The 8,817-nt window shown below is 54.5% G+C and overlaps 1 protein-coding gene across 4 annotated transcripts; it reads left to right on the top strand.

Moving 5' to 3' along the window:
- Nucleotides 1–798: 798 nt before the first annotated feature.
- Nucleotides 799–8,288, top strand: WDR13 (WD repeat domain 13). Of its 4 annotated transcripts, none has more exons than XM_045471024.1 (10): nt 799–978; nt 1,322–1,401; nt 2,124–2,330; nt 2,993–3,102; nt 3,225–3,355; nt 4,250–4,557; nt 5,409–5,589; nt 5,692–5,833; nt 7,514–7,632; nt 8,022–8,288. In XM_045471024.1, exons 3-10 carry the CDS (start codon nt 2,325–2,327, stop codon nt 8,204–8,206), a joined length of 1,182 nt encoding a protein of 393 aa, XP_045326980.1. In that variant the 5' UTR covers nt 799–978; nt 1,322–1,401; nt 2,124–2,324; the 3' UTR covers nt 8,207–8,288. The 4 variants fall into 4 exon arrangements, with proteins under 4 accessions (XP_045326980.1, XP_045326976.1, XP_045326978.1 ...); XM_045471020.1 differs by having other exon boundaries at nt 816–978; nt 2,090–2,330; XM_045471022.1 differs by having other exon boundaries at nt 850–978; nt 1,714–2,330.
- The last annotated feature ends 529 nt before the right edge of the window (nt 8,289–8,817 follow it).

An 8,817-nucleotide genomic window follows, 5' to 3' on the forward strand; every position in this document is an offset into this window, starting at 1 on the left:
GTGAGTTCGAGCCCCACGTTGGACATAGAGGTTACTTTAAAAAAATTTTTTTAACGTTTATTTATTATTGAGAAACAGAGAGACAGAGCATGAGTGTGGGAGGGGCAGAGAGAAGGGGAGACACAGAATCTGAAGCAGGCTCCAGCCTCTGAGCTGTCAGCACAAAGCCCAACGGGGGCGGAGGGCCTCGAACTCACAGACCGTGAGATCGTGACCTGAGCCCAAGTCGAAGGCTTAACCGACTGAGCCACCTAGGCGCCCCTATAGAGGTTCCTTTTTTTAAAAAAGGTGAATAATTAAGAGTTGCAGCTTCCTGTTATGAGTTGAAATAAGGATGGTTCAGATAGTCTCCTGGGATCCAAATTTTGTTGTGCCTTAAGTACATTAAGTAATGTCTTCTGTCTTTGGAGGCTCAGACCCAGACCAAGTTTCCTGGGACTATCCAAACCCACTCCCCAATCGCCACTACAGAACAGACTACTCATCCCAGGGTTGTCTGGAGGCCTATCAGTCACTTTAAGAACTGAAGAACATCCTAGGAGCCTCTGCATGTGTGCTTATTTTTGATTCTGTGCTTCAAATCTTGTTTGGCAAAGATTGTGATGCTAAAAAAGCAGCTTATACCACGCTTTCAAAGGAAAGTCGTATTTCTAATTTTTACTGAATGACTCGCACTCTGGCCCCTGAACATTATTCTTGGGTATACCAAAAACGTCATTAGGGACCTGCAGAGGACAGAACTTGAGGGGTGGAGCCTCCATCCTGTGCCGGAAGCGGCTGTCCCTTAGTGCGCCTGCGTGGTTCTCCCACGCCCTGCGAAGGATTGCTATCCATTCGCTCTGCGCTTGACAGCTCTTCCTGGCAGTGGGCGGCCATCTTACCTGAAGCCTGAGAGAGGGAGAAGAGAGACAGAAGAAAAGGGTGACACTCGTCTCAGGGCTGCCCCGGGGGCCTCAAGAGCCGGAGGCAGCCCGGGAGGTGGTCTCTGATCCCGGGCCCTGCTCTTGAACCCAAAAAGGGAAGGCGGGGGGCGGGGGGCAAGAAGATGGATGGAGAATGCCAAGGATTGCTAGACCGGGGGTGGGGCGTCGCTATGGCGACCGGGGAGGGGCGGGATCAGATCTGAATCGCTGGTGTGAATCTTCCGGGAGCTGCCCGGGGAGGGCAGGGCTGGGGTGATGACCATGCTAACTGCCGGGTGCTACTTCGCGACGTCCCGGCGTAGAGGGACTAAGTGTCTATGGCAACGGTCGTCTGGCAGAAGGGGAGGAACTAAGTCCTTTCACTTGAAACGCTGACATTCCAGGCCCTTGTCCTGCAGGCTCCCGCGGGCGGACAGGCCGGAAGAGGAGGCCGGGGAATGGCCGCGGTGTGGCAGCAGGTCTTAGCAGTAGACGCGAGGTGAGGCGTGGGGTCGAAGCCCATGGGAACGGAAGTTACTGGGGTGCATGCGCAATGGCGATAAGTGAGGCTGGGCGGAGAACTTGCCTTATGCGGCTGCGTGGGCATGCCGGAGGTGAGCATGCGCAGTAGCAGGGTGTGGGGGCTTGCCCGCAGAGAGAAGAGCTGGCCGGAGGGTCGTAAAGAGCATGCTTGGAAAGTGCGGTCAGATGTGGGCATGCGTCAAGAGGCTGTGCTTCCAGAGCCTTTGGGAGGGGGTGTTGGAGCTCAGGCTAGTGACATCCTGTTCCCCACCATTGCCCCCCCCCGCAGACTTCTCTTACCATCATCACTTCCCCAGTCTGACCCCATCACCATCCCATACTGACCTCCACCGTTGCCCCACACTAACCCCCATCACCATGTCACCCTGACCCGTGTTGTTGTCTACACTGACTCGGTCACCACATCCCAAATCCAACAAAGCTTCAGACGGCCTCCATTGCCCCCACACTGACCTCATCATCATGCCCTTTATTACTGTAGACCCACCCTCCTCACAGCACCAGAGGGACCCCCATCACCGCTGCTGATCACTTGCCATCCTGACCTCTCACTGCCACACACCTCATTCTCTTTCCCTGTCCCTTGAGCTGATTGATTCCCTCTGTCCTGTGCCTGCTGCCCATCCTGCCTCCTGCCATCATAGGTACAACGCGTACCGCACACCAACGTTTCCACAGTTTCGGACACAGTATATCCGTCGGCGCAGCCAGCTACTGCGGGAGAATGCCAAGGCTGGGCACCCCCCGGCACTGCGTCGGCAGTACCTGAGGCTGCGTGGGCAGCTGCTGGGCCAGCGATACGGGCCCCTCTCCGAGCCAGGCAGTGCTCGTGCCTATAGCAACAGCATCGTCCGCAGCAGCCGAACTACCCTTGACCGCATGGAGGTGAGCTCCACCCCACGCTCCTGCCATAAATACCACCTACCTCCATATACATTCACTCAGCAGACTTGTCAAGCACCTGCTATGTGCAAGGCACTGTTCTAGGCTCTTGGATGACTATAGAGCAAAAAGAGATAATCTAAAGTCAGTAAACAGACAATAAACAAGATAAGCAGGTTGATAAATGGACAATAAACAGGATAAATAGTGCAATAGGCATACCAAATCAGATAAACAAGTTCAATAATTAACGTGGCTTATAGTGAGGAGTGCTAAGATGGAAAAATAAAGCAGACTTGGGGGATAAAATGAGACTGGTGTGAAGGACAGAGGGAAGCTGTTTTTGATGGGGATGATCAGGAAAGTCTTCTCCAAGGAGGTGACAGTTGAGCTGAGATTTGAATGAAGCAAGAGACTGAGCTGAGTGTTTTTTGGGGGAAAGTGTTCATTCTTTCTTCACAGAACATTTATTGAGTATCCACTGAGTAGGGGAAGGGGGCAAGCAGGAGAACAGCACAGAAGCCACCACAGTAGTCCAAGCGATGGTGGTGGCAGTGGCTAGGGTGAGAAGGGATCTGGTTCTAGGCATATTTTCAAGACCCCAGACCCCATAAGTTCCTGGGGGCTTCTTTTAAGATGTGCCCACCATGACCCTCTGTTTGCAGGACTTTGAGGATGATCCTCGGGCCCTGGGGGCTCGTGGGCACCGCCGTTCCGTCAGCCGAGGCTCCTACCAGCTGCAGGCACAGATGAACCGTGCTGTCTATGAGGACAGGTACGCCCCAGGGGCAGCTGTGAGCTGGGGCTTTGTGGGGGGGGGGGGAAGGGCCATGGGGCAACAGCAGACTGAATGCTAACAGGCACCTCACATTATCTCCCACTCCCATTGGGGCCCAGGCCCCCTGGCAGCGTAGTACCTACATCAGCAGCAGAAGCAAGTCGAGCCATGGCTGGGGACACATCACTGAGTGAGAACTATGCGTTTGCGGGCATGTACCATGTCTTCGACCAGCACGTGGATGAGGCAGGTAAGCCAGCCCCGGTAGCGGGTCGCATCACCATGCATTTGCCTAAACTGTGACAACTATTCAGTGCATCTGTTTCTGGAATGCAAAGTCTCTGGCCCACCTCCGAAGGAGGAATTGCGATCCATAAAGCTTTTTGCGGGGGTGCCTGGCTGGCTCAATCGATGGAGCATACGACTCTTGATCTCGGGGTTGTGGGTTTGGGTCCCACATTGGGTACAGAGATTACTATTTTTTTTTTTGGATATAATTTATTGTCAAGTTGGCTGACATACAGTGTTACCATATAGGTCCATACAGGGGCCAGCCGAGTGAGCCTAGTGTATACAGTGTGTTCTTGGTTTTGGGGGTAGATGCCTGTGATTCATCGCTTAAATACAACACCCACTGCTCATCCCAAGTGCCCTCCTCAATGCCCATCACCCATTTCCCCCTCTCCCCCACCCGAGATTATTTTAAAAATCTTAAAATAAAAACACTTTCCGCAAACCTAAAAGCTCTCTGCAAAGTAAAGCTCTGTGCAAACTCTCAGGTATTTTATCTACCATAAAAGGGCTCAGCAGCTTAAAAGAGGACTTTGCAGAAGGCTTCTGGGGTTGTGAGTTGCTTGGAAGAGTTCAGAACCTTTACAGAGAAATCTCCTTGCAAAAGGCCGCACGGGTTTTGCAAACTGCTGAGACCTTGGTAATTGTAAAGTGCTTGCTGAGGTGTAGGGAGCTTTTGGAAAAGGGCCTTCTGGGGTTCCAACTCCCTTCCCCAGCCAAGGAAAGCCCTTTGCTGAGGCCATTGTGCTTGGCGTGGTGGGTCCGGGCCCCTGGCCCACACGTCAGAGCCTTAAGTAAATGAAAGCACCTGGTGAGCGTGCTGAGTCCCACGAACGGCTCCTTGGCATTGCAGTGCCAAGAGTGCGCTTCGCCAATGACGACCGGCACCGCCTGGCCTGCTGTTCCCTCGACGGCAGCATCTCACTGTGCCAGCTGGTGCCTGCCCCGCCCACCGTGCTCCGTGTACTGCGGGGCCACACCCGTGGTGTCTCTGACTTCGCCTGGTCCCTCTCCAACGACATCCTTGTGTCCACCTCACTCGATGCTACCATGCGCATCTGGGCCTCTGAAGACGGCCGCTGCATCCGGGAGATTCCTGACCCCGATGGCGCCGAATTGCTCTGCTGCACCTTCCAGCCGGTCAACAACAACCTCACTGTGGTCAGGCCCCAGGGTGTCCACTCACTGAGGGCGGGGATGCTGGGCCGGGAGAGCTGTCCCAGGGAATCTGTCTGAGGGTCAGGGCGGTCCCTTCCAGTCCATCACCAGAGTCCCCCTGTGGTCAGACTCAGAGGGAAATGAGTCAGAATGGGGATGCGGTTCTTGCCTTGGGGTGACCTTGCTATGATAGACTCCAGTGGGGACTGGTCAGGAGGCCGAGTCCCAGCTCTGGTAGCCCTTTCGGTCCTTTCAACAGCAGTGCTGCCATTTTCCAAGTTTAGGGGCTGTTGGCTGGGGATCAGGGTGACTAGTCAGAAGGCTAGTCTCTCAGTGGCAGCGGTCCTGCCACTCTCAGTGGCAGGGTCATCCTGCGGTCCGGCCCCAGGATGGAGAGTCAGAGGGTGGGGGAAGGAAGTGAAAATCTGGCCTGGCCCTGAGGGGCCTAGAGGGGACCGGCCGCATGAGCTTGTGCACTGGGATCCTTTCTGCTACACCAGCCCCAGTGTGGGCAAGTGTCCAGCAAGGACCAGGCAGGAAGCAGACCGGCTATTATTACCAGCCTAGGACGGCCCTGTGGTTTGCCTGTCACAGGGGGTGCTGCCTCAGGGGCAGCATTATGCGTCTGAGACCCCCTTAGTCCGGGAGCAGCTGTCTATCCTGGTTAGGTTGCAAGAGGGGCTGGCTCTGAAGGATCACAGGCCTGGGTCGCCTTTTAGTCTACCTGCCACAGCCCCACTGGGGTTAGAGTCCAGTAGGAACCAGCCGGTCCCATCCACAGTGGCTCCATTACAGTCAGACTCGAGGAGGGACTGGCTGAGAGCAGGATGACAGCACGCAGATCTCACCCACAGGTGGGGAATGCCAAGCACAACGTGCACGTTATGAACATCTCCACGGGCAAGAAAGTGAAGGGTGGCTCCAGCAAGCTGACGGGCCGGGTTCTCGCTCTGTCCTTTGATGCCCCTGGCCGGCTACTCTGGGCAGGAGATGACCGCGGCAGTGTTTTCTCCTTCCTTTTTGACATGGCCACAGGTAGGCAGGTCCCAGGCCTGCATCCAGGTATTCACACTCCCCCTTGGCCCAGTGCATGGGCCCTCACCCTCACCTTTGCCTCCCCTCCCTCCGCTATCACAGGGAAACTGACCAAAGCCAAGCGTCTGGTGGTGCACGAGGGTAGCCCTGTGACCAGCATCTCCGCCCGCTCCTGGGTCAGCCGAGAGGCCCGGGACCCCTCGCTACTCATCAACGCTTGCCTCAACAAGCTGCTGCTCTATAGGTGGGTCTTCCCTGTCTGGGCTGCCTGGAGATGCAGGGCCCACTGCCTCCATCGGCCCAGGACGGGAGCACCGTCTCCTCGTAGGGCCCAAAAGCCTGTCTCCTCCATCAGGTTAAGTTCAGTGAGTGGAGAAGCCCGGTCTCTTTACAATAATGATGATAGCGATGGTAGTAGCAATGGCAGAAGTCGCTGGTGCTTACGTGGCAGTTGCTGGCACCAGGCCCTGTTGGAGCACCTCATACGTACCACTTCACTTAATCCACAACAGCCCCGTGAGGAAGGTGCTGTCATCGCGTTCATTTCACAGATGACCAACGTGAGGCATAGCATAGACTGGGCCCCCCTGAAAGCAGAGGTCTGTCTGTCCGTCCTTCCTTCCTTCCTTCCTTCCTTCCTTCCTTCCTTCCTTTTTTCTTCTTTTTTGATTGTGTCAAACCCACAAACTGTAAGATCATGATCTGAGCCGAAGTCGGACGCTTAACCAACTGAGCCACCCAGGTGCCCCATCTTTTTTTATTTTTTTTTATTTTTTTGAGTGGAGGAGTTTACCATCCCTGCTGATGTATGACATGTTACCCAAATGCAGTTTGCAGCCCATGCTGGAATGACCTGAAGGGCTTCACAAAATCCTGGCCAGGCCCCACTCCAGGCCATTGATTCCAGAAGCTCTGGGGCAGGACCGGGCATTGGTACATTGAAAAGTTCCCCAAGTGCTGTCCAGTGATGTCCGAAAACCACTGCCCAACAGGATGCTTTTAGTTTATTGTTTTATTTTTCTACTCTTTTAAAAAAATTCACACACACACACACATGCATATCTATATTTTTTTTGTTTATTTATTTATTTTTGAGAGAGAGAGAGCAAGTGGGGTAGGGGCAGAGAGAGAGGGGAGAGAGAGAATCCCAAGCAGCCTCTGCACTGTCAGCGCAGACCATGACTTGGGGCTCAGGCTCACGAACTGTGAGATCATGACCTGAACCAAAACCACGAGTTGGATGCTTAACCGACGGAGACACCCAAGAGCCGCTATAGTTCTTAATTTAGGTATACTCCCAAGTTTTTGGCTATTTCCCCCATCCCCTCCCTTCCGTCCTCCTCCTTCCTGCCACTTGCTGTGGTAGAGCCTGATAACAACTCTGGAAGTACCTTCCTATATTTTGTTCTCTCCCCTGTAATTCTAGGTGTGCACACCCATCCACACGTTTCCGGGGGAGGGTCATTGTTTTACAGGAGCGGGCTCCTACATCCTTTTCCACGGCTCACTTTTCTCACCAGATGATGCTGTGGAAATGCCCCCAAGTCACCTACAGTGCTGTCGGTTCATTCTTTTGAATGGCCTTGTCGTATTCTGCAGTGCAGGGATATCTAGTCTGGTCAGCCCCTTCCTCTCTGTGCCTGTCTTAACACCAGGATCTCTTAGAAACCCCTAGAAAGAGAAACCAGTGAACAACACACTGCAGAGGCTCCCTGTCTACACCAACAGGTAGTTTCCAAACTGTCACGAGCTCACACAGCAGCCCATGCTTCGTAGGTAGGTATACACGGTCATCTCAAAACTGGATTGTGTGAACCTTGAGAAGAACTCAGGCGCAGGGGCACAGACGGGCCCCCCTCCCCACCATGCATCGCCATCCAGAGCTGAGGTTCCACGCCCTGAGCTGCTCTAACCCTCCCCTCAGGGTGGTAGACAACGAGGGGACCCTGCAGCTGAAGAGAAGCTTCCCCATCGAGCAGGGCTCACACCCTGTTCGCAGCATCTTCTGTCCCCTCATGTCCTTCCGCCAGGGGGCCTGTGTGGGTGAGTTCCCCAGGGTCGGGGCATATGGGGGGCCAGGGAGGGGCAGGGACCAGAGCTGCTGCTGATCTGGCTCAGATCTCACAATCCCCAGGTGCCCAGACTTTCTGGGCCTTGAGAACTCTCCCATCCCAGCAGCTTCCCACTTTGAATGAAAACCCCTAAAACAGCTTAGAATCCTCACGGCATGAGACACAGCACCCCCCACCCCCAAACAGCTCAGAGACCTCACAGTCTGGACGCAGGACTAAAACAGCCAGGTGACCCCTGTCTAGGGACGGTCCCTCCCACACCTCCCCACACCTCCCCACACCACACTGGGGCTTCACACCCTGGGCACCCCGCTTCCTCCTGCAACATCTCCCGAGGGCCTCTCCCTCTTGTCCGGGCAGTGACGGGTAGCGAGGACATGTGTGTGCACTTCTTTGATGTGGAGCGAGCAGCCAAGGCTGCTGTCAACAAGCTGCAGGGCCACAGCGCACCTGTGCTGGACGTCAGCTTCAACTGTGATGAGAGCCTGCTGGCTTCCAGCGACGCCAGTGGCATGGTCATCGTCTGGAGGCGGGAGCAGAAGTAGGTGCCTTCCGGCCCTGCTCTGTCCACCTCCCCGTCCACTTCCTGCCTTGTGTTTGTAAATAAAGTTTCTGTGGTTGTGTCGATGACTGGCTCCCAGGTCTGCTGGGGTTGGGATCGGGCAAAAGGGAATCTGTAGGACCCAAGTTGGAATGGGGTTCACTTCCGCATTCATGCACTGATTTCTTCATTCAGTTAGCAACCATTTATTGAATGCCTGCCGTGTCCTAGGCGCCACCGTAAACGTTTTACACAGTCCTGCTGTAGACAAACATCGAGCACCTACTGTCCACTGGGAACTGTTGTAGGCACTGGGGGTGTAGCTGTAACCTCAACAGACAGAAATCCCTGCCTTCATGGGGCTTACGTTCTAGCGCAGGTAGATAATAGACAAAAATATATCCCAGGTCAGCTCAGGATCAGTGCTGTGAGGGAAAAGAAAGTCAGGACAGGAGGCCAAGGCACAAGAGTGAGATGATGTGCACTTTTTGGTGCTGTGATCAGGGAAGGTGGTGAAATTTAAAGACCTGAATGAAGTGAGAGGGAGCCATGGTGTGTGGGAGAGAACATTTAGGCAGAGAGGAAAAGGCAATGCAAAGGCAGAGGCTGGAGTGT

Source organism: Leopardus geoffroyi, chromosome X (assembly GCF_018350155.1).
Source record: "Leopardus geoffroyi isolate Oge1 chromosome X, O.geoffroyi_Oge1_pat1.0, whole genome shotgun sequence".
NCBI lineage: Eukaryota > Metazoa > Chordata > Mammalia > Carnivora > Felidae > Leopardus > Leopardus geoffroyi.

Bases quoted from the DNA above. Each gene is read 5' to 3' on its own strand.
- WDR13 (XM_045471020.1), top strand. From the start codon at position 1,361: ATGGCCGCGGTGTGGCAGCAGGTCTTAGCAGTAGACGCGAG. The intron at 5,590-5,691 runs GTAGGCAGGTCC...CCGCTATCACAG, and splicing joins CCTTTTTGACATGGCCACAG to GGAAACTGACCAAAGCCAAG. The intron at 7,633-8,021 runs GTGAGTTCCCCA...TTGTCCGGGCAG, and splicing joins CCGCCAGGGGGCCTGTGTGG to TGACGGGTAGCGAGGACATG.